We start from the raw sequence: 23,957 nt of genomic DNA, 5'->3' as shown, positions 1-23,957 counted from the left end.
AATTTATCAAAGGTGAGCACAGCAACCAAAGAGTATGGACTGCCCCGAATGTTTTCAACTGCTAGGTGACACCCCTGTCTATTGCTTGAATTTCCCGTTGGGGATCAATAAAGTATCATCTATCTATCTATTGCGTTTCAAGACAGCCGTGACACATTGGATTTCATAATGTCTTCAAAAGTACATAGATGGTGGTTACATTTATTGGACTGAAAAATATTATTTATTCATTATCAGTGCTACGGACTTCTTGGTCATTGTCTTTTGATCGGGAAGATTTCCTGAAGCAGAAACAAAATCTGGGCTGTGTGGTCTCGCCCCTCTCCTCTTTTGCTCGCCTCCTCTCCATTTTTTCGGCCTCTTTTTTCTCCTTAGCCTCCCTCCTTTTCTTTTCCTTCAGCTCGGCCTTGTGTATTTCCTCCAGCTTTTTCCTTGTCTTTTCCTCCATCTGCCTCCTCTTCTTCAGCTCTGCAGCCCTGATCTTCTCCTCCTTTTTAATGGCCTCAGCCACAAGACGTGCCATCTTTTTGTCCAACTTTGCATCAATCTTCGCCTGGAGCATCTGGTTTTGAACAACGACCTGTTCAGCTTTCTGGCTGCTGAAGCTCAGAGACTAAAAAAAAATGTTTTGGGTTAATTATGAGCTAGATTGGAGAAAGATTGTGTGTAAGATTGTGCATAATCAGTCATGGTGTAATTACAGTTTTTCATGGCAACTATGCGTTAAGGTACCTGGAGGCCATCATCAAGGCTCAGCTTAATTTGGATGTCGTTGACCTCTTGAGCAGGTCCGTCTGAAACCTGAGGAATAGACACCTGAGGAAAACAGACAAAGCATTTTCTCAGTTTGCCACCATGTTGGGTATAAAAGTATAGGTGGGATGTGTAGGTAAAAGTGATATTTATCACCATCCATTTTTCAGCCTGGCTTTTCAGCTGCTGTAGCCACTGTTGTTTGATGGCAGCAGCAGTCAACGCCATTTTTAAGGTGCTGTCCACTCTCTCTTGGGTCCATCTGGTCCAGTTCTCTGACTCTCTTTTAGCACGCTCTGGATCATTTAACATAATGTTATCATAGTCATAGTCAAACTCCTTCTCCAGGAGAGACTATCCTCTGGTGTTCTTTCGCCAGAGGTAGGCTTGAGAGTTTCTGTCTCTCCATCTCTGCCTTCTCAGTCAGCGTTGTCGCTAAACGTGTCAGTAATATGTGGTCCAGGTGAATGTTCTCCTCCATATTGCGGAGGTCGGCCTGTATAGCTGCCTCAATCCTCGCTTTCTCTCTTTGCCACTCCTCGACCTCTGCCTTACTGGATTGCTCCATCTCTGCAAGGAACCGTACAAGGTTCTCCAGAGTAGCCCTCATGGCGAGCTCCTTGTCCTGTGCCTCTTTGGTCTTATCGGCAATAAATGTTCTCAGCTCATCCGCTGTGGTGGTGCTCAGTTCTGCTTTCAGACCCTCACTAAATTCATCCATTATGGAAATCCTGGAAAACTATACAATATGTTTAGTTTGCAGTCAGTGCAGACTAGCCTACCTTTAAATGTCCAGAATAAGCCTATTCATTACTGCCTGTAATTTGCATACATCTTCATGATTAGGCCTAGGCTGTTTATTGGTGTTCATTTATAGGCCAGGCCTCTGTTGAAATTTTTTTAGAAATATCTGGTCTTTACCTTACAAATGACTTTCCAAAATCACTTGATGGACTGACTGTGAGGAGTTGCTTTCTATTTGTTTTATTTGTTGATCAGAATGATGCAATATCAATGAATAGCCTAATAAACACATACTATAATATAAAAAACATAACTCATAAGAACCGTGTAAAAAAGTGTATGCTGAACAGATGTCATTAGACCGCTCTTGAAAGACCCAAAACTATTACAGGAACGGAGAACACAGGCATTCCACCAACGAGGAATCACTGAGAAAAAGAGTCTTGAATTTGACCTATAGTGTTTATGGCAGGTCAACAGACATGTGGTATAAAAGTTCATAACAGCAAAAACTATATAATTACTGTATTGAAAAGCGTAGTCTTAATTATGATGTGGCTACAAATTGAATTGAACAATCTATGTAAAATATTATTTTTGTTGAGAAGCACTAGCACACACTCACCATGCAGTAGCGATGTCTGATATCAAAGTGAATATAAAACGAGTTTTACTGAACTCGTTACTGTTCTAGAATGCCTCATTGTAATACGTGGAAGTCTCCATGGCAATTCAAGCCTCACGTCATAATACCCAAGGTTATTTATTTCGGAAGTCACTTTGGGAAAGATCCTATGCAAAGATTCTTTGATTACTCTTGTCTTGTTAGTAATGAAGGATCTTTGCCAAAATTACTTCAGTTCGTTGACTTATTAGCATACGGACACGGCTAGCTAATAGCTATCGAAAACCGAAAAAGCAAAAATTGGAAAAAACTTGGGCATCTCAGTATCAAAGTAGGCTAGTGATCGTGTTTTTTGTAAATGTTTGGTAATCTGGTCATTAAAAGGCATATCTGTTCAGCATGCACTTATTGCATTCCTTGAGTTATGGTTTGTATATTGTATTTTTTTCACTGTTTATTTCCATTAGGCTATTGATTGCATTGCCATTATTGCTATTTAAGTCGCTTAGGACAAAAGCCTCTGCCAAATCCCATAATACCATTATCCCCTTTTCATTAGCAGAACTAATTTTTGTGCAATGTTCAAGTTTCAAATTTGCCATACAGGCTTTCTGGATATGCAACATCATTTTCAATAGTTTAACTACATTTTAATCTCAGTCTATAGTAAAACTAATAATAATGAAGATTATACGTCTTTCTTTTTTTTTTTTTTAGCTATGCCACAAAATCTTGATATATTTTCTATGGGACTATGGGATACGATTACAGGATTTAGCGGACGCTTTTGTCCGGCGACATACAAATAAAAACAATACAAGAGTTTAAATTAACAGTGAACAGTTTTAAAATGTTGGTAAGACTACATTAAGGAAAATAGCAATAACAAATAATGTCAATAAATAAAAATAGACAAATACCATACAAACCATTACTCATAACAACTTAATTAATTAATGCTGAACAGATATTTCTATAGACCCCTTTTAAAAGACCGAAAACTATCACAGGAACAGGAGAGTTGACTGAAAAGCCATTTCTTCTTATTTCCAAAAGATGGGAGTCATATTTTGAATTCTGCGTGGGATTTAGGTTTTGGCATTATAGCAAAACATTGTTAAAATTGTACAGAGTTTCTTACAATAAAGGTACTCCAGATATTCCCCTTTATAGACGTGTGCAACGGTACACAATGAGAAAGCAAGAAATATTTATTCGATACCACAGAATACTGTTACAAAACTGCTTAAAAAAGAAGGTACAAACTTTTAGCAGGATTATCAAGTTCTGCAGAGCAATTGTATCCTTCACTATAAACTAAGTGGAATTTTAGTGGAAGATTAATGAAAACACCAGGGGAACTCCTGGTTCTTACACTCACATACCATCTGCACACCCCATTTGACAGATAATCTTTCTTGTATAACAAAAAGTATTAAGTCTACAGTGTTTTCTGTTTGGTTTATTTTTGTTTTCTGACTCCAAACTATAACAGATTTCACTGAGAGCAAATGTCAAAATAACAGAATTACTAAGTCCCTCCATCATCATTAAGACCTCTCATAGTTCTTCTGTTATGGTCTCACAAATGTGTCGTATCAGCAGCAGTGACACTTTGGAAGACATCTGAGCACCTGAAATCTAAACAGATCAAAGTCCAAACACCATAAGCCAAAATCTCTCTGCCCTGTTACATGGCGACCACTGTTTGTTTGACAAGCGTCTTCTGGCACATGCCCTTTGATGCTGCAGCAGCCGAAGTAGCAGATCCGTCTCCTGCCCCACCGCTCGTGCCACTACCGCCCGTCCCTGCCACGTCTGTGGCGGGGAAGCCATGGGCAGCAACATACTTGCGGTAGGCTTCCCTGATGATGCGGAAGGCTCGGGCGTTGGCGTAGGGGATGTCCGTGACGGGGTCACGGTACAGCGCTGGCTTGTGCGTCACTGGACACACCTCCTGCACCGGGAGCGGGGGGGCGGAGCCCCTCGTTGTTGCTGGAAATGCTGTCGTCATGGCGTCATCGTCGCTGAAGGTGATGTAGGTCCGCGAGCACAGTCCTGTTGACCCCGATGGACCCTGGGAGGCTGAGGAGGAGGAAGCAGGAGCTGAGGAGGAAGAAGCTTGAGGAGCATCCTGATCCAACCTGTGGGGGGAGCACAGATGAACTATGTTCAGTTGGACCCCCCCAATTCATGTCACTGTCTCAAAACAATCAAAGCAATAATTTTCAACTCCTTTCAAGTCATACAAATGATTAAGGAAAACATTTATCTACTACTTTAATGTTGCTTACTTGCTTACCAGCCAAAATGTCATGACAATTTAAACACGCAGGTGGATAAGAATGTAATATGGGGTTTTAGTAAGCAGTGTGTGTGGGTACCTCAAAGCAAACCTGTCACTGAGCTTGTTAACACCAGGTTAAAGTTTGTTTTTTAAGGAACTCAAGTGTTACAAAAAAATAAAAAATACATACATACCCCTCTACGTCTACATTCTCTTCCTTGAGCAGTGAGTCGGAAAGAAGCGGCATGAGGACTGAATGGTAGCGGATGGTGGGCCCATCAAAGCGTCGCTTCTTGTGAACTTGCTTCTTTTTATCGGCCTCAAGACGCTCATAGTTCTCTGTGAAACCAGGAAAACAGACTGAGCAAACTCTACAGAGATAGTCGTGTCACAACCCTTTTGCCCTTTTCTGTGCAAGTCTTCACTTGGACATCTCAAATTTTATATCCAACCATGATCCTTAATAAGGTAACTGTTCAGTTCTAAGCCTATGCTACATATGCCTCTAGTTTAGTCTAGTGCTGAGCACCTAGTTATCGGAATTTGCACTATGGCCTAAGTCCTCTGTCTCCCAGGTTGAAGAAGGCTGAGAGGGAGAGAGATATATATATAGGCCTACTGAGTTGACTTATTTTGGTGACTATCATTTCAGTAACCATTCAGTCTCTCTGACCCTGGTATCTGTTAATGCCCAGGGTGTGCAACAAAACAAGTCTATATCTCCATTTCTCCTTCTTACCAAGCGATCTCAGATTGACCTCTGCTGTGATCTTTGCCTCTGCCAAAAGCTCTTCCTGGGTGAGTGGTCGATCATGGTGAGCCCCACGGCGCCTCCTAGGGGCCTCTTGTCGTAACTGCAGTCGTAGGTTGGTTTTACGGGTGTGCTCGCTGGTCGACTGACGTACTGACTTGCGGACTGTGGAGGGAGATCACAAGGATGCCACAGGGTCAGAATGAACGGACATCATATGATATCAGTTTTGATCCGTAAGGGAAATGTGGTCTCTGCATTTATCCCAAACCGTGAATTAGTGAAACACACTCAACACACAGTGAACACACAGTGAGGTGAAGCACACACTAATCCCGGCACATTGAGCTGCCTGCAACAACAGCGCCGCTCAGGGAGCAGTGAGGGGTTAGGTGCCTTACTCTAGGGCACTTTAGCCGTGCCTACTGGTCGGGGTTCGAACCGGCAACCCTTCCGGTTACAGGTCCGAAGCGCTAACCAATAGGCCACGGCTGCCCCAATAATGCATTTTGCCCATGTTCAGGGTGGAAAATAAAAAAAGAAAGATTTGCATAAGACAGGTCAATGCAGGATCATCCAGATCAAACGTGACGATTTTGCTACATACTATTCCTATTTATGTACCAGCATGCAAATTTTGAGCCTCCTACATGGTTTAGTTATTGCACTATGGGCTTGTGAACTTTGACAAAAAATGGAGGCCGAACAAAATCGACAACCCCCTCCCCCCGTAAAACTGGTTGTATCTTGGAAAGTATTGATCTTACATAAAAGCTATTTTACAGTGTGTCTCCTGGGTAACATAGGTACAGATTATTTTATTTTCCAGAATTTTTTGAGACCTACTGTAAGTGCTTGGGGCGTGGGCCCTGGTTGAATTGATGTGGAATGACCCTGCTGGAAATGGAACAGCCAAGCTAATACAGTTCTCCTGGCTTACTTTGGCTCTATCTTAGCTTGGAAAAGTCAGTACAGAAAAAGGCAAGTAGGTCAATGTTAACCATGTAGTTCTCTTGTGGCAGACACTTTTGCTTTTTTTCACCCTGAAGAGCAGAATAGAGTTCATCAGGCCTGACCAACCTACTTACTTTCTGCAAAGTCCTGGAAGACCTGAGCTGTGCGTTTCTGTGGGGTCTTCACTCGTTCAGTTTTCTTCTGTTCAACTGATGGCTTCTTTGGCTTGGGTTTGGCCACTTTAACTGGTTCCTGAAAAGATAACGAATAGTATGGAACAACCACTGTCTACTGTTACCACACAAACACAAGGTATTTGTTGTTGCTGTGCTGCATCTGTTTACACGGTGTCTGTGTATTGCTACACGTCGGCGATACATATCCATGAGTGACTGACCAACTGTTTTGTCCTCACCTTATAAGCTTTGGTGACAACCCGACTCTTTCTGCGGGGGGCGTCCTCCTCTTGATCACTGTCCGGCTCATCCCCTTCATCGATATCAAAGTCACTGTCCACTTCATCTTCAGTGTCCGAATGATCTCCATGGTACTCGTCATCGCCCGATTCCTTCATTTAAAACAAGAGTGGGTCAAGATATCATCAAAAGAGCACATTATCAAACAATGGCCACGATTAAATAAATGCCTTACGTCGTTAAATCCACCATATGTTGTTTTGTAGAAGTCGTCCTCTTCCTCAGCATCCAGTAACTTTGACATGCGATTGCCCGCTGTTTTTCGCTGCTCTCGACTTGATGCCAAAGTCATATTTGCAGTTCAGTGAAAGGCTACAAGAAAGGTCAAACTCAACTGGATAAAACAGGCCCCAGTTGTCGTTTGTTATTGGTATATAGTTGATACCGCACCTCTCATTAGACAGAATCACCGTTTCAGTTAGGCTAATCTACTAAGCTGAAATTAACTAACAATAGCTGCGTTAGCTAACATGGAAGCTAACTATTCTTAGCCTGTTTTTGTCATCTAAACACTCATGATGAGTAGGCGCGATTGTTATTGAAATTATAAACTTATTATGTTTTAGACAGAAGGCAATTAAGTTGCCGTATGGAAATACAATTAACAAAATAAACGTATACAAAATCCAAACGTCTACCAACTACCAAAACGTCTGCTTGTGTACTAGCAATTTTGCAGGTTACACTTCCGGGTTAGCTATGTGTGTCAAAATAATGGTCTAATAAATTCCTGTTCATTTGGCAGACACAACAGTGGAAAATAATGTATGATCATTGGGCCTCAAACCGGGCACAAAAATGCATGCATTTATTACATGAATCTGTTCAGTTTAATAATTTCTAGATTCAAAAATAAACATCTGAAAGCCAACTTATAAGTGTTTGCCTAATTAAATGGAATATTCTCTACCATAGTTGGAAATCTGCTTGGAAGATCAGACACTTGTTCCTCTAGAGCAAGACTTTTATTTGGACAAACTTTTCTTCAACTTGCTGCTGAACCGGAATAATAGAATGTTGTAAATTGTACTGTGCCCATCACAACAAATCTGAGAGGACCCAATGAAATAACGTTAGCTGCCTTCTGTTAGACGGGGAAAATTGTCATGTTTAGATTAATCTAGAGTGGATTCAAGCAGGGAAAAAATGACTTCACAAGATCGACAAGGGACAAAGAGACCTGCATCCTCTGATGATGATGTGAGTGAACTCATCTAGATTTGGCAACATTGCGAGTAACGTTAACGTTATTTGCTAACGTTAGCTACGTTAGTTAGCTAGCTTACGTAGTGCTCAGCTACTTTACCCGCTTATTTAGCAGCCTTATGGCTTTCTATGGGTGTACAGTATGTGGGGTTGATGGATAACGTTGTGCTGAAAGGGTGTTTGCAGCTGGATAGCAGGCAGGTGATTGTTGACATTAGTTAAACGCCAATTCTGCAGCTTGTAATTGCCCATATGCTTATGGCATCCTCCATTATGGATCTAATTTGCGTTCTCTTTAAGTCCTTGCCTCGATCCTGGTCTTTTATGCCTTCAGTAATTTCAGAAATAGAAGATGACGTGTAGTGGACTCGAGTTTAGGATAGGTGATGTTCATCTACTCCCCTCAATCCTTAGTCTATTTTCAATGTGGATATATGAAAGGTCACTCAAATAACCTCATGATCTTCAAGTCTCATATCTATAGTTTTGTGATGTGTCTTCACAGAAAAAGAATAATGTGATGAATAAAAGTGTCTGTCATATGCACCATTTCAGTCTAGTAGGCTAGTCCAAGTAATCCAAACTGCCCATCAGGTCACAAGAATGTTGAAAAGCCAAGCCACGTTTTTCCACTCAGGCTTGTTTACAATTGTAGTGTTAATCATGTGTTTATTTCCGTTCAGGCAGGGGGAACTTGGGCAGCTGCAGACCTAGGCACCAATGAGAGAAAACAGAAGTTTCTGCGACTGATGGGTGCTGGGAAGGTCAGTCTGTGTGTAATGTGTGTGCCTTTTCCCACAAATGACACAATACACATAAATTCCCACAATATGTTGGTTAACCCTGGCATTGTTCCAAGCAGTACTTTTATTTCAAATTCTGTTGTAGTTGGTGAGAGTTTGTAATGAGTTTGCCCTTTGTATTCCTTTTAAGAAAGAACACACTGGACGGCTTGTCATTGGAGATCACAGGTCTACGTCTCACATCCGTTCTGGTGAGCATACTGTGAAGATATGATGAAGCTGTAGTCTATGTTTTAACATATTAATTGTGTTCTGATTTCTCAACCATGACATAAACTCTTTAACCCTTGTAATATATTGTGATATTATAAGATGCTTTGGTGCTTTGGCATACAATACTTTGACAAACTAGTAATATCATTTTCAGTATCATTTTCAGTATGCTGTTAACCTACCTGGTAGTCCATCTCACCTCAATATTGGCAATCTATCTAATCTATCTATTATTGGGAATCTAACCTACAGGAAATGTGCAATACCTTCTAATCAAAGAGTGTCTCAAGCAGACATATCCTTATAGTGTTTCACTCCTTCCTGTGTTAGGGAACGAAGATCAGAAGATGAACTCGGAGCTAGAACAACAGTACCAGCAGGGCCTGGACGGGGTGCTGTCAGGACGTAATCGCAGGCACTGTGGCTTAGGATTCAGTGAGGTGTGTATGTGTGTGTGGTCAACTACTTGTATTCCACTTTGTGTAAACGGTCATGTTAGTGTTATTAGAAAAATGGATTTTATTTGAGTCTGAGATCCTATGGGGTTATGCTGTGATGTAATTCTCTGGCTACTGCCTTCAAGCTTATAGATATAAATGTATATATTCAGCAAGCACTTGTATCCAAAGCTACATACAATACTTTCATATGAATGTGTTTGCTCCCTTGGACCTATGACCTTGGTGTTTGTGGCAACTTCTAGTTCCAGTTCCAGTACAGTAAGAAATGTTTATGTTCATCTGCAGCAAGACATGTTTCTGTTCATCTTTAAGTTAACGTTCATCTGCAGGAAGAGATGTTTATGTTTTTCTGCTTCCGTTCCCATTACTCTTTCCCTCCTGGTGTCCACAGCCTGACCCTCCTCCAGTGGACCCGAGTCCTGCTGAGACAGAGAAGCCCAGTAGCCCCACGCCCTCCACAGACCCCTCGGAGCCGCCTGAGCCCAGAGATGAGAGTCCCCCTCCCACCTCAGAGAGCAGCCAGGAGGAGTCTGAGGAAGACGGAGACACCAAGAAAAACGACGACAAGAAAAACAGCTTCAAAATGACATTTGTCAAGTCGTCTTAAAGCAGAGTGAGAGTGAGTTTTTCATGTGAAATAACTGACTTTCAATTGTGTTTAATGTTTCCTTAGATGTCCATTATGATTTGTTTGTAAAAATTATTTTGTTTTGTTTGACTTTTTTAAAACGACATTCATAAAGTTGAAGGGTACGGAAATTTGTTGTCTGCTCTTTTGTCTGATCTTGTTCTCTGCTATTTTCTTTCCTTCGTGAGTGTTGTGTCCCAGCTCCCCCTTCCCCAGACAATACTTGACTCACAGATGCAGACAGCAGGCTTAAGACTCTCAAGCGTTCCCAATTCTCTGTGAGAGCTCATTATGGGGAATCGGTAATTGTTGAAAGCCATCACTGTGTTATCAATAAAATTCTAGCAGCTGTCTGCTAATCAGGTTCTCTTCAGAGCAGTGCCTCAGATAACCTTATTACAGGTCTTTCCCCATAAACTACTTCAAAATATTACTGAAAGCGCAGAGATTTTTAATAATGATTTATCCAGCATAGTCTTTAAAAATCATTGGTCATTGCTATATACTGGGGATATCTGTGTCCCTGTGATTGTCTATATTTTGAGGAACACTCAGACAAAAACAAAACCATAAAATATTAACATTTAATTCATGTGACTCATTTTCAAACTTTTAAAACAAAATGTCATTTAGCAGCAAAATTAAAAATACGCAGAATTTGACCAAACTGCAATACACACAGTGCATGTTTTTGTCAGAGTCAACCATAGTCATAGTGTATAAAAAGGTAATTATTACAGTTTTTCTCCATTGCTTCCACACAGATACTGATACTATGAACACAAAATCCAGTATTTGTCAACAATAAGAAGACTATTCTCTTGCAAAGTTGGATTAAAATGTTTTGAGTGGAGTGTTTGATTTTGTTGGAAATATCAAACATGTACAAGTTACAAGTGCAAAACAAACCAGGTATTATGCCGTATTAGAAACAAGGCAAAGCGTGTGTATCTGGCTTAAACAAGGATTAAAATTAATTTACAAAACATTGTAGTCTAACACAAAGCACTTGTGGGCCATAAATAGGAGACATTATTTTCAGTGAAGCGTTAAATATTTTATATTGATTGTAAATGGAAAGACTTGAGTCCAGATGAGGATGCCATTGCACACGACACAGCTCATTGTCCAAGGTAGGCTCTGGCTGAAAGCACAAACACAGGACATCATATTTCAGGGGTTGAATATGTCATCTTGCTACTTCTCATGAGATGCCCTACATCATTACTTTCAATGTATTAGTGTGATAGAGCAGGGGCATGTAGGCTTTTTTAAACAGACACGGTTGACAATGATAACTATGTAGGGGTTCTTAATAAATAAAGGATAAAGAGGTTTTTCTTTTACAATCCTACAAAAAAGCATAATTTTATAAAGGCAGAAGACCTAAACGTACCAATGAAATCGTAGGTGTTGTGAGAACGTAAGGTGTGTTAATAATGACACTCACCTGCGGCGGCTTGCTTGATCCTGATCGATGCCTCAGATGCCAATGCACGTGGAATACCCACAATCCTCTCCTTCTGCTGCAGGGCGGAATCCAGCTCTGTAGTGTCCACTGTTTGACCACTGAAATGGAGGATTCAGTGCTTAGTTGGTCACTAATACTGTAGTTACAACAGCTGGCTTGTTGTCATAACTCTTTTCTCTAGCATTTGTAAATCTGACAGTATTTCATGAACGGAAAACCAGGTTTGTTGACAAATATAACCAGAGACTTTCTAATGAGACACAGCACTCAAAAAATCCTCCATAGAAATGCATGGGGTTAGCAAATATGGCAGTTGTCTACCAGGGTCTGGAATCTCCAGGCTACCAATCATGAGGTGTGTTGTGAATATATCGTGCCAACCATGTGTTGTGATCTTGCCGCTTGAGCAAGGTTGGCATCATGAAGCCTTGCGCACATGCATTTCTGCCGAAATAGATGCCCGATAAGTGGCTAAAAAGCATTACATTAAGGCCGCCGAGTGGAGGTACTTGCCTAAAAGGACTGATATAACCCCAACACAATTACTCTGATACTGAAATAATGTAATCCCTGTACTGGTCAGGCCAGGAGCTTGCCTTGATTTGGCGAGGAGGTTCTTGATCTTCTCCGCTTTAAGGTCGCGGGCCTCCATCTCCTCAGAGGTCAGGCTCTCCTCCAGCTCGAGCTCCACATAGCGTTTGGGGATTAGCACCTTCTGTGGAGTAGCCAACTGGAAACAGGCAACAGATCAGAGAGGTTTCATCCGCTGACTTCAATTTTAATCAGAAAACTTCAAACTTTCAACTTCATTATAGTTTTGATTAAAAAAACAAACAAACAAACAAAAAATGCCGATATTCTTGACTGTGAAGAGATTCTTTAGATGTTAAAATAGAGGGCAGTGGTGTTTTTTCTTTTATATAGGCCTACCTCTCTGCTGATATCAAACTCAAAGTCCACAGGTTCGAGGTCTTGCTCTCTCATGGGCACAGCAAGCACTGTAAGCCACTCCCCATCATTGCTCACTGCATCTGATTGGCTGGGCCCATTCAGGCTTTCACTGCCCCTCCCTCCTGCAGTCCATTGCTCCTTCCCGGGTACTGTTCTTTCCAGCAGCTGTGAATCCAAATCCTGCTCCTTATTTTGCTATGGAGAGTAACATGGCAGTTATCACCTAGACAGACCTCTGGCTCCCTTCTTGTATGAAACAGGGGGAGTAAAAGAGGTGCAGAAAATGTATAGTTCTGGAACCTTTGCTTGTTCAGTTTACTGATGCACATAATGTGACTTTATATGAGGTAAAGCAAATACATAAGATGTTGAGGATAGTATAAGACATCAAAATGTGTGTCATAAATTGACCCAGTTTGTAATATACCGTGGAAAGACAAAGCCATGCATGAAATCCCAGGACCCCAGAATCACACCTGCGATATGTGTGTCAGATTCAGAGAGAGAGAGATAGAGTGAGTACATTCCACATCCCAGCATGCAGTGGTTTAATCAAAATGCTAGCACAGGCATAGCTGCTAAACATTTCATACAGATAAATCTATATGGTAGGGACAAACTACATTTCCAACATGCTAATTTTCCACTTGACCACAAAACAAACACATAACACTTAAGTCACTTCATCCGGACTCATTGGTATTGTTTATTCAGCGCTAAAGTGCAAACCTACAGTATCTACATCTGAGGGAGATAAGAGAGGGGGTTGTTCAGCTGTTGTTCAGTTCAGGTCAAGTGGTACTGGTTGGTAAACGTAGAGGACACTTTGGATAAGACACAGACAGTTGCTCAGTGCACACTCACAGGTACAGGAATGACATTTATTACACAAGCACCAGGTGAGTCCTATGTTTTCACTGTGCATCAATCAACAGGTACACTGAAGTTTAACTGTATTGACTTGAGTAGTCACTATGTCATTATGCAGTAACTGTAGTAAAGATACTCAATATACAGTGGATCTATCCCCTTTTTAACGTTCCCCCCAGCCCCTTACTGTCAGACTCAGCATGAAATATAAGGCATTGAAAAAGCTTGTTAAATGGAAACGTCTAGATTGAATGTGTAGAAAGCTGAAAAAAAAATGCATATACGAAACACACTCTTCAGGCAAGTAAAAATGTGTGAGATCACACTCCACTCTGGCAGTCACAAGGGTGAAGTGGCATTCCAAACGGATCTGTGCTGGACTTCATAACAAAAGTGATGGGGTTGTTGGGTTAGATAAGGGATTATTGTCAACCACAGCATACTGTTTAGCTAGTCACACATTCCCAGAGGGAACCACACCTCTAACAATCTCGCATGTCTGAGCTCATGTCTCCAGCCCCCTTTCAACCTGATACTTCTTTGGCTAATGCCACTCAGTGCAGTCACACAGAGATCATAGCTTTTAATAGGCAAATATGTTCAGTATTTTACAGCAGCCGCTGTCAGCCAACATTTTCATCATTCTGTTGTGCTATGCTGTTTATGATGGCTGATGGAATGCAATCTCACATTCTTAAATCTTCCACTCCAACAATATCATTAATCTTCTTCATTTTTTTTAAATTCTCTATGCCCTGCTTGTATCTTAACCACTTTGAGAAAAGCAATCTCATATTTTAACGCTCACATCATAATCTCATTGTCACGCAAACACACAAACACACACACACACACACCTTAATCTTCACTCAGCTTTTAAACCCAGTCTATGAGATGCCAGATAGCAGCTGACTGTAGACACCAATCTGCCCCTGAAGGCAAGGATCTTATCCATGATTCACACGAAAAGGCACTTAACTGATCTGATCATCGAGAAGATTGCAAAGGTAAACGGATGTGTATCAAATGATTGCTCAGGCTTGATTTTTTGTTGGGCATGCAGTAATGAGAGGTTTTGATCAGGTTGTTTCTCATAGAAACTCTTTTTTAAAGAAAAGAAACAAATCAATCTAATCTGGAGGTGGATAAAGCCAGGTAAACATTTCCCCATTCCATATCAAATATTAACAAAAATAGAAATGTACAAATGTTACTACAAAAAATATTTGAAATGATTCCATAAGTTAATGTGCATAATTAACATCACTGCAATGTACATTTACAAAAATTAGTTCCACTTTGAGAGGAAATTAGGTCCTTGAGCGAGAGGAAGGAGGAAACGCGCAGAAACCCTCTTCTTCCCACCGAAGTACATTCAGTAGTCTTGTGTGAGAGAGAAAGTAAGTGTTGCCTCTCCGTAGCAGAGTAGCTTAAGCAAGATAAGCACCCCAAGGCCAGTTCCCAAAGTGCAGCAATGTCACCAATCCTCCCTGCTATAGCTTGGCTTTAGTTTAGCTTGGCTTGTCTCACTAACTGCGCTAACTGTTGGTTACATTCGGGAGTTTGTTGGTGTTAGCATGTTAGCATAAGGTTAGCTGGCCGCGTCTTGGTGACGGTGCGTCCGGTGCCTGCCGGGGTAGGGGATAGGGTAACGTACTGATGCGGGGTCAGAGGTCGGGGGTCGGGAGGTGGATGTGGAGACGCTGGAGTGGCGCTCGCCCTGGCTGAGGTTGCGCTTGCGCTCCCGCACCAGCGCCCTCTGGTGGCGCTTCATCCGCTCCAGCTGCTCCTCGGCACTCATCCGGCCGCGGGGCTGAGGCTGCTCGGCCTGCTGGGAATCGGAGCTGTATAGCCTCTCCAAGGCACTCTTCGGTCTCTCCTGAAGAGGGGATAGAGAAAAGGAGAGGTGGAGAGGGAGAGAATAAGCGAGACAAAGAAAGCCAGGACAACTTTGCTGTGACTTTTAGGAACAGAGCTGGGTAAGAACAGTGGTGTTAGTGGCACTACAATTAATGTGGGCTCCTGCCTTGGGACAGGACAGTGCTGCAGAGAGCTGACCTACCTGTAAACCTCCTCGGAAGTCATTGCCTTTCCTCATTGTGACAAATGAGGACACATGGCCCGTTTGGTATATCCTGGAGGACGAACCAGATAGACCTGTGGAAGAGGAAGAGGAAGAGGAAGAGGAAGAGGGGGGAAAGACAGAAAAGGGCAGAAAAAGAAGACTACTGTTCTAATTCCATGGAAACAGGTCACAAGAACAATACCAAAATATCTTAATGGAGAAATCCTTGAAAGGAAACATGCAATCCTAACAATCACTTTTAAATTGGCTCTTAACCAATTTTACATCAAATCACAAATAGTCCCAGACTTTACTACACAGTCAGATGGCCAAGATGTTGGCATCGTTAGGGCATGTTTTAGGTATGATGCCATGCTAGCGAATACACTTCACCATGGCGTGACATGGCGGATGTTGCTAGGTCAAAGTGGCATATTTATCTACCTTTGTTTGGCAGTGTCTGGAAACTGCCTTCAACGTGCCCCTGGCCATTTCCTGCCAACTCAGGCTCACTCAGGTATGATCGCAACTCCACCTGCAAACAGGAGCACACAACCTAAGCCTAAGGGAAAAACAACCAGGCTACAGATATCAGCAGATCAGCATGTAAATGTGGGAAATATCTTAACAATCTTTACATCCTAACTAGAGAGACAATTAATCCCTGAAACCATTTAGATTTAGATAGTCTTTTAAAAGATCGAACAACAAAGGTGGTGGGTTGCAGCCAACTGCTTCACCTCTAGCACTTCTCTAGTATGAGTGCACTACACCAGATACTTCTACACCAGAAGTACGTTCATGTCAAGTCAATCATGTTTCCTTTGAACTGTTAAATCTGAACAATTTTTGTGTAATCATTCCATCTGAGGTTCTCAACGATGACCCTCTGTCCAACTCCCCGTATTAGAATTATGTTCCTCATTATGATCATGTTTGCATTGAGGCCTGGGCTCCAGACCTTGCTGTCTACGGTGTAGTGGCCCTCTCGGTCGCGTCTCCTCCCGTCCGACTGGCGTTTGAGGCCTCGGACCGACATGTGCCTGATGACGGCTGCCTCCTTGGGGAGCGGGGGAACGGCCGGTGGCATGTCCTCGGCGTCGTATAGGAGGGGCAGAGGGGGTCGGGGAGGAGGTGCGTCCTCCACCTAAACACCATCAGCACAAACAGCGTGACAACTCCCCCAAGGTTCAGTATTTAACAATCACAATATAACCTCTATATTACTTTTCTTTAATTAAAACCATAAGCTTCATCTCTCTATGTTTTTTAATCACTGTTGTTTTAGACTATAAAATTGTGTTTGCTTTAAAACATCTCACTACTATTTTGAGATGTTATGGAGTTGTTATGGCAGTGGTAAAATATGCAAATATAAACTACAAGAAATATTGTTTTATCCCCCAGCTACTTTTTAATTGGCTCCGATTTCATTGTTTTTGGAACGGATATACAGTACTGTATGTGTGTGGGTGTATACTACTTACCCACGTTGGCACTGAAGTGTGTGTTGGGGGTGGCTGCCACTGGATAGGGGGGTTCTCTGTGATTAGAGGGCTGCTCCTAGACAACCTCTCTCCCAGAGCAGGGGTCACACACCGAGAAGGCACGGTAGACTCAGGCACAGATGGGGCAAGTTTCCGCTCTGAACGTGCACACACAACCACACACACACACACATTACATGCCTTTTCGCTGGCTGTATAAAAATAGGTATACAGGTGGCAGGTATCCACTAGGTGGTGCTTAATAAGCACAAGGTGACAACCTCTTTACCTGGGTTCTGCACTGAGTTGATGGTGATTTTATAGTTGGCTTTGTTGGTGCTTAAACCTGCCATAACATCTTCAATCCTCCACAGCTCTCTCTTCATTTGAGATTTCTCCTGTTGTATGGGCACACACACACACACACATTGGCACAGGTTCTCTATTTTTTTTTATAAAAAAATACAGGGCAAAGGAGTCTTGTTGAGTAAGTGTCACACACACATTTATCCATCCAAGCCCTGTCTGTCTGTCTGTCTATTTTTCTCTCTACACACACACACACACACACACACACACACACACACACACACACACACACACACACACACTCAAACACCGTGTACCTGTGGGTCGGTGCAGAGCTCCATCTGGCCCTGAAGTGCTTCTCTTAGCTGGAGCACACACTGTTCCTGCCTGCAGTACTCCAACCAGGAGCGCTCCATCTCCTACACACCAAACAGAAGCACACTACACTTAAATACACTTAAAGTCACACACAACATGCAATGCTCAGAGCAACAATAACCCTCCATGCAGACTAATGTCCTATTCTACAGACATTTAACTCCATTTACTGTAACTGAAATAGTATCATCATTAAAAGTATGTGTGGGTGTTTTCATATGTGTATGTGAGTATGTTCTACAAACGTGTCTGCTTGTGTGTGTGTGTGTGTCTGTGTACATGTGTGTGTTTGTGCTTGAGCGTCTTTTACCGTGGAGACCCAGGAAATCTCTGCGCGGATGTGCACCACGTCCTCCTGCAGTAGTTTCTGCTGGCAGGCGATCTTCTCGGCGTGGGCCGGCTGGTCCTGGTACAGCTCCATCTGCTGATGGGACACGTCGAGCACCGACTCCAGCTTATCCTGACACATGAAACAAACATGACAGTCCCACTCAGATAAAGAAGCTCAAGAAGACACTCAAAACATACATTTTTAATTACACTACGTACTACAGTGAGAAGTGGAGGATGCTATCATTATCCTGAAAACGTCACATGGCGTATTCAACACTTTGGTATATTATGCCATATTTATTCTATAGTGACTTTAACATAGTATGTCAGTTCAGTAGTCCATGTCCTCTACCTTACCTTGTCCTCTTTGAGTGCACTGATCTTGGCTTGCAGTTCCTGGAGGATTTTGTCTTGCTCACACAGTCTGCTGAGTTGAACCTGCAGGGGGAGCCAAAGAGCTGTGTGAGAAAGGCAGGAGAAGCAACACAGCCACAGTGACTGTTCACAGCTCATGGTTGTACACCTGCTCTCAAATCAACCAATTAAACTAAGCCAATAATAAATCTCACTGAAAACACACCTTTGAAATTGTATTATATTCATGTTTTAGATAAAAAGCTAATTTTCCATCTTATAACATAACACAGATATTATTGGATGCTAGAGGAGCTTGGTACAGTACGCAACACATGCAACTTGTACATGAAATAAAATACTGTATCTCCAGCACTAGTTGTAAAATGTATGCTCCTGTGTTTTATTAACAGCACACTTAAAGTGTGGAGCTCATAGACTCTGTAGGAGCTCTGTTAGGAATTCTCCCAACAGCAGGCAGCCCGGCTCGCAGATGTGTCCACGGTTTGAACATTTTCAGAGCATAGCAAGCGGTAAGGAACAGGCTCTAGTGGCTTACTTAGAACAAGCAAGGATGAAATGTTTGCTTTGAAAACTGAAGTTACCTTTTCAGTGGAATAAACCTGAGGCAAGTTCAGATGTTGCATTTCCATGTAAATATATCCCCGACGCTGAATGGAATTGACTTTTCGGATGAAGATTAAATGCATCTGACTGGAATAATGAAGGGAATGCCAATGTGACTTACATCCATGTCGCTCTCAGCAACCTTCACTGGCTTCCCCGTCCGTTCCGTCATCGTGTCAGGGCCAATCACCTGCGTGGAACAGTCACTTCATGTTAGAGAGCCCTGCATCAGTGCTGCCAAGCCAGACGTCAAGACATGTTCAACTGTCTTCTATTAAGTCACTATTCTACAGGAGATAGTAAACTATGTCACAACAAATACAAAAACGTGTAGGTAAAGATCTACTACCACTGCAAATGTAAAGATTGGAGTTTGTTCGGCATCTCAGTGTATTTGGCTAATGCCGGCTGAGCTAAGAGCTACGACAAGAAGCACAATATAAAATCAATGCTGTACAGAGGACATAGTAAACTATCACATCATGAGAAAGGAGCTAGCGCCTTTCCACACGCATACGTGATAATGCACTGCATGACTGCATGATTCCACAGACAATGTGAACAATGCAGTTTACTTGCTCATCAAGCTACAAGTGATCAATTTACAGAAACCCTGTGGGGCGTAAATGTCAAACAGAAAAAGAATCATTTTAGCAAAGACCTTATAATATCTCAGTATTATAATAAGCATAAAGATGGTGCTTTGTAGTCCTAATGGAGAGGCCAAATTAAATATGATATGAAGAGAGCATATTTCCATGCTGCTGTTTGTGATTTCATTTCAATTCCAGTGTCACCAAGGTGCTTCATCACCCCTTCAGAGGGCCCGTGGGGGGACACGTCCCACATGCACTGGCTCCACCCGACCGACCAATCAACCGACCACACACAGCCTGCGAACCAATCACGCACAGTCACACGGATCAATCACACACAGTCACTGTGGCATTACAATGGTATGCACAAAAAAGGCAGGGGAGGTCACAGGGGCAGGGGCGGAAGGGTGGCAGGCCGGCGGCCAATCAACACGCAGCTACGGACATGGCGATGAGGGGCATGGTGATAAGCCATGCTGAGAGGGAGGAGGAAGGGGGGAGGAAGGGTTCGAGGGGGGCGGAGTGGGAGTGGGGGGGGTCTGGGGTGCTAGCCGGCAGGTGTGCTTACGTTCCAGTGGAGGCCGAGGCCTCGTGCAGTGCAGTTCTGTAACAGACTGTGCACCGTAAGGATCAACGGCTCTATGCTTTTCATCTGTGCCAAGCAGAGAGAGGTCCGAAGGGGAGAGTAGGGGATGGTCAAGAATAATAATAATAATAATAATAATAATAATGATAATAATAATAATAATAACATAAGAGCAGAATGACCAGTCTGCATCATCTGTGCCTGCTGCACTACACCAAGGGCTACTTGAACAGCTTACATTAAGTGATCTGCGAGGTAAGCTCATGATTAAAGACAGAACATCAGTTACTCCCCATTGTCCCTTCACAGTATTGTGGGATGTGAAATGTGAATAGGTCACTGAGCTGCTGAGAGCACATGTTAAAAAACCTGAAACCTGAGAGTTACAGTTGGGGCAGAAGAGCAGAGGAAGAAAAAGAAGAAGGGATGAAAGGAAGGAAAGGAAGGAGAAGAGGTTAGGTGGAGAAGAGACTGGGACAGGTGCAGAAGACATGCGTGGGATCGCAGGGTCCCACCTTTAGGTCCAGGTACTCCAGGTCTTTCTTCAGCTGCACATAAGTGTCATCCACCTTCAGACAAACAGACACAACGCTATGTGTCAGCTTTCATAGCATACACACATGCACAAACACACTGCTCTTCAGAGAAACCTCAGGTTGTCTCCAGTTTTCACATTACATATGTATTTCTTTAAAAGAAAATGCAGAATGTTGTGTGGTTTAACTATCATAGCCCTTAAACAGTGAGTACCCGATTTATAATGCTAAATGGCTATCATATAGAAAGAAGAGTTGAAAAGTGTGAAACCTGGCAGTAATGTTGTCTCTCTTATACTGTAAATGCAGATCAGATTTCATGCAACTCACAACATGTGTGCATTCAAATGATTTCATGGATGTTTGGAAAAATAAGAATGAGTGTAGGACAAATATGATAGTACAGTGTGTAGTCATCTATCCATAGCTGTGATTAAAAAGGCTATGTAAAGGTACAATCAATTTAATGATTGCATTTCCCTTTCGTGAATTCTCATCTGAAGTCAGTGTAATTTCACAGGGATAACTTTCTCCCACTTGCACTTTTGTATGGTCAATTTGAATGCACCCATGTTTGACCGTCCAAGTTACTGTTTTCTCTTGGGTGTGCAAAGCGTATTATGCTCAGCTAACGCGGCAAAGCTTGTGAGCAAGATGAACCAGGCACATTATCTAACAGATATCACATCCATAGCTCAGAGAGGGAGGGAGAGAGAGAGAGAGAGATGCAGAGAGAGAGAGCGTATCAGTTAGTGGCTAGATATAAACTTTGTACATCAGGCACACACGACGGAATGCTACGGCAGGGAATTTAACATCCACTCATAAAACAAACAAACAAACAAACAATAACCATGGCAGCTTAGCAACGGTGTTGATGAAAGACCATGACATGATGCAGTTAGGTCAGCATGACATAAGACACGCTACGACGACGATGAAGCCCATGGATGCAGGAGCCAGCCATCATTCTGAGAATGGACAACCAAGCCAGGGGTGTGTCCAGCACAGGCATCATGGCACTTGTAGACAGTGAGACACACACACACACACACACACACACACACACACACACACACACACACACACAGGCACAGACGGGCGTCCCTGGAGGCCCTGACCTGCGCTCTGCGTGTGGGGGGTGCAGGGTCTGGGGCACGGACATGAGCACGGGCATGGGTGCCCAGATGGCACCGATCCAGGAGGGCATGGGTGTTGCTGCGGACCCCTGACATCAGGGCTTGGTGCCGACGCAGCTGGATGAGCAGCAGGGTCAGCTCCTCTGGCTGGCGGAGGACACGAGCGCACTGGGGGTCAAGCTTGGCACAGGGCGGGGGAAGAGTTGGAATGGTTGGAAAGTGGACAACAGGTATGGGGATATGTAGGCTTTGTGGAGTTGTGGGTATGATGTGAGCATTGGCTTGGATGAGAGGAACATGGTTGTTTATATGGGTACTGGCATGGAGGGCATAAATATTGGTGTTGACATGGGGTTGACATGGTCCATGATAATATGGGTGTTCGAGGAGGTTTGCATTCGGGGGAAGGTGAGAGTTAAAGGTTGGCAGGAATTTGGTGGTGTAGACTTCGGAAAAACAAATGGGTAAACAACAACAATGTGGGAAATAGGATGGGAAGGGCACAGGGAAAAAAAACAAGGACTCTGACAAGATCCACAGTGGCAGAAACATGACAGGAGATGACTTCCCTGAGCCAACCAAAAGATCAGGGAATGAATGACAATATGGCGTTTGAACTCAGGAAAGTGTAAAGCAGGCAGTTTAAATCTGATTTACCACATCTGTACATATTCCCATTGATCATTCAATGATTTTCAATTTAACCAGGAGATGAAAGCCATTACTGTGGCAATGTTTCCTGCATCCAAGTTATTTTGGTCCTAAATACATGTTTATGACCAAACAGAATTGAATGAAGTTTGCTTCCTGACAGAGACACCAGTCTACAGCTGTTCCACACATCTGGTTCCTGCCTTAATGGGGGATTAGATTGCCGTCTCACTGAGAGGCCTCCGTTCCACAGACGTTGCTTTAGTCAGACAGAAAGAGAGAGGTGTCATAACGCTATCATCACTTTTCGGTGGCAGAGCCGCTTACCGTTTTCCCATAGAGACTTGGCGCGCTGACTGTGTGGGTTATGTAACCTGACGGAGGCATGGAGCGTCTGTCCACAGTCGCCGACTGGAACAAACAAACATAAAAGAGAAACAAGTAAACAAACACAGCTGTCATAACATCCCCCTTATTCACCTATGTCACGCTTCATCCTCCATTAGTGGTTTGTCATGTGGCTGGTGTTTGATGTGGAGTCGGCACCTTGTGTGTATGCTGTCTCCGTGGCGATGCAGACGGTGGCACCTCCACCACTGGCCTCTGGTCCAGTGGCTGGACGGTGACACGGTTGGCAGGGGTGTGCTGTCGCCGGGGCGATGGCTGTCTTGTTCGTGGTGGCCCAGGAGGGGGGATGTCAGCCAGCGTTGGGGGCACAGGAATGGACCGTGGTTTGTCCTGGAGGACGCAGCATTTCCAATTACACACATGCATGTGTTCACACACACACAAATATATTACATGCACACACATTTCTACAACCAACACACACACACCATTCACAGACACACACAAAGACACGCACGCTGGCATGCGTGCACATACGCACAAACACACGCGCGCACACGCACACACACACACACACACACACACACACACACACAAAACACACCTTCCTTTGGGTTGCAGAGTAGCCCAGTCGTGGGCCAGGGTAGTCTGGGCTGGGGTTGTAGAGGGGGGCGGTGGGACTGGCGTGTCTGTACCGCTGGCGCTGCTGCCATTCGTAGAGCTGCCACACGGTGGCGTCCTTACCGGCCGCCGGGGGATGGCCGTGCGTCAGCTGGAAGTGGCTGACGCGGTCCTGCGCATACTTGTAGTCGCTGGGCAGCCGGTGGCGCTGGCTGGGCGGGGTCTTTGGCAGGGTCTGGTAGGACCGAGACTGATTGGGTGGGTATGGCTGGGGAGGGTTTGTGTGGTACGACTGGAGTGGATTGGAGTGGTAGACCTCAACTACTGTGCTGACAGGCTGGGTGGACTTTGGCCGTCGTGTAAGAGTCCTGCAAGAGGAATTTGACAGGTGGAGTAGAACAAGAGATCTGGGTCAGATATTTCACCAAACATTTATAAAGTCATATTAGTATATAGAGCTATCGCAATGTGTGTATCGGAACGTCACATATTACCAACCGTCACGTATGTCCAACCTCTTACGTGTATGTGTCACTTAATATTAATTTCTACACAGACCAAGACGGCGGATTCCTAAAGAAACGCAAGCACCCACACCATAAGTATATCTAAATTAGCTATGTACCAAAAATGACATTTTATCGTGACTTGAAGAGCTGTAAACTGTCTTGTAAGGCTGCGTGTACAAATCCGCTTGGAGCTCCAGTGGAATTTTGAATTGTGACGAGAATTGT

At 43.4% G+C, this 23,957-nt stretch overlaps 4 protein-coding genes across 11 annotated transcripts in view; 1 reads left to right on the top strand and 3 right to left on the bottom strand.

The window, feature by feature from the left end:
• Nucleotides 1-189: 189 nt before the first annotated feature.
• On the bottom strand, nt 190-2,152 carry LOC125303786 (eukaryotic translation initiation factor 4 gamma-like). 2 transcript variants are annotated; one of them, XM_048257702.1, is made up of 4 exons: nt 1,675-2,152; nt 910-1,492; nt 733-816; nt 190-613 (listed from the first exon to the last, which is right to left on the bottom strand). In XM_048257702.1, the coding sequence occupies exons 2-4, from the start codon at nt 1,063-1,065 to the stop codon at nt 224-226; spliced, it is 630 nt and encodes a 209-aa protein (XP_048113659.1). In that variant the 5' UTR covers nt 1,066-1,492; nt 1,675-2,152; the 3' UTR covers nt 190-223. The 2 variants fall into 2 exon arrangements, with proteins under 2 accessions (XP_048113659.1, XP_048113660.1); XM_048257703.1 differs by having other exon boundaries at nt 2,123-2,141.
• A 1,158-nt stretch (nt 2,153-3,310) lies between these two features.
• On the bottom strand, nt 3,311-7,270 carry vps72a (vacuolar protein sorting 72 homolog a). Its single transcript, XM_048256540.1, has 6 exons — nt 6,766-7,270; nt 6,530-6,682; nt 6,249-6,366; nt 5,149-5,325; nt 4,604-4,748; nt 3,311-4,266 (listed from the first exon to the last, which is right to left on the bottom strand). The coding sequence occupies exons 1-6, from the start codon at nt 6,880-6,882 to the stop codon at nt 3,813-3,815; spliced, it is 1,164 nt and encodes a 387-aa protein (XP_048112497.1). The 5' UTR covers nt 6,883-7,270; the 3' UTR covers nt 3,311-3,812.
• Nucleotides 7,271-7,602: 332 nt separating this feature from the next.
• c11h11orf58 (chromosome 11 C11orf58 homolog) lies at nt 7,603-10,032 on the top strand. Of its 2 annotated transcripts, XM_048256542.1 has the most exons (6): nt 7,603-7,790; nt 8,480-8,560; nt 8,730-8,790; nt 9,143-9,252; nt 9,516-9,531; nt 9,665-9,798. In XM_048256542.1, the coding sequence occupies exons 1-6, from the start codon at nt 7,737-7,739 to the stop codon at nt 9,667-9,669; spliced, it is 327 nt and encodes a 108-aa protein (XP_048112499.1). In that variant the 5' UTR covers nt 7,603-7,736; the 3' UTR covers nt 9,670-9,798. The 2 variants fall into 2 exon arrangements, with proteins under 2 accessions (XP_048112499.1, XP_048112498.1); XM_048256541.1 differs by lacking the exon at nt 9,516-9,531 and having other exon boundaries at nt 7,606-7,790; nt 9,665-10,032.
• Nucleotides 10,033-10,471: 439 nt separating this feature from the next.
• plekha7a (pleckstrin homology domain containing, family A member 7a) overlaps nt 10,472-23,957 on the bottom strand; it is a 77,289-nt gene continuing 63,803 nt past the window's right edge. For 3 of the 6 annotated variants that reach the window (XM_048256534.1, XM_048256537.1, XM_048256539.1), the window contains 19 exons: nt 23,207-23,591; nt 22,801-22,992; nt 22,582-22,665; nt 21,586-21,783; nt 20,444-20,497; nt 18,868-18,936; nt 18,123-18,203; nt 17,743-17,892; nt 17,372-17,473; nt 17,035-17,143; nt 16,746-16,903; nt 16,220-16,405; nt 15,703-15,793; nt 15,256-15,350; nt 14,851-15,072; nt 12,303-12,518; nt 11,969-12,102; nt 11,352-11,470; nt 10,472-11,045 (listed from right to left, as the gene is read on the bottom strand). In XM_048256534.1, coding sequence (XP_048112491.1) covers nt 11,023-11,045; nt 11,352-11,470; nt 11,969-12,102; nt 12,303-12,518; nt 14,851-15,072; nt 15,256-15,350; nt 15,703-15,793; nt 16,220-16,405; nt 16,746-16,903; nt 17,035-17,143; nt 17,372-17,473; nt 17,743-17,892; nt 18,123-18,203; nt 18,868-18,936; nt 20,444-20,497; nt 21,586-21,783; nt 22,582-22,665; nt 22,801-22,992; nt 23,207-23,591 — 2,668 coding nt within the window. In that variant the 3' untranslated portion in view covers nt 10,472-11,022. The remainder of the gene's footprint in view (nt 11,046-11,351; nt 11,471-11,968; nt 12,103-12,302; nt 12,519-14,850; nt 15,073-15,255; nt 15,351-15,702; nt 15,794-16,219; nt 16,406-16,745; nt 16,904-17,034; nt 17,144-17,371; nt 17,474-17,742; nt 17,893-18,122; nt 18,204-18,867; nt 18,937-20,443; nt 20,498-21,585; nt 21,784-22,581; nt 22,666-22,800; nt 22,993-23,206; nt 23,592-23,957) is intronic. The other 3 variants (XM_048256535.1, XM_048256536.1, XM_048256538.1) reach the window with 3 other exon arrangements.

The sequence above is a fragment of the Alosa alosa genome, chromosome 11 (genome assembly GCF_017589495.1).
Source record: "Alosa alosa isolate M-15738 ecotype Scorff River chromosome 11, AALO_Geno_1.1, whole genome shotgun sequence".
Lineage (NCBI taxonomy): Eukaryota > Metazoa > Chordata > Actinopteri > Clupeiformes > Clupeidae > Alosa > Alosa alosa.
The sequence above is the reverse complement of the archived record's forward strand: the minus strand, read 5'-3'. Positions and strand labels throughout refer to the sequence as shown.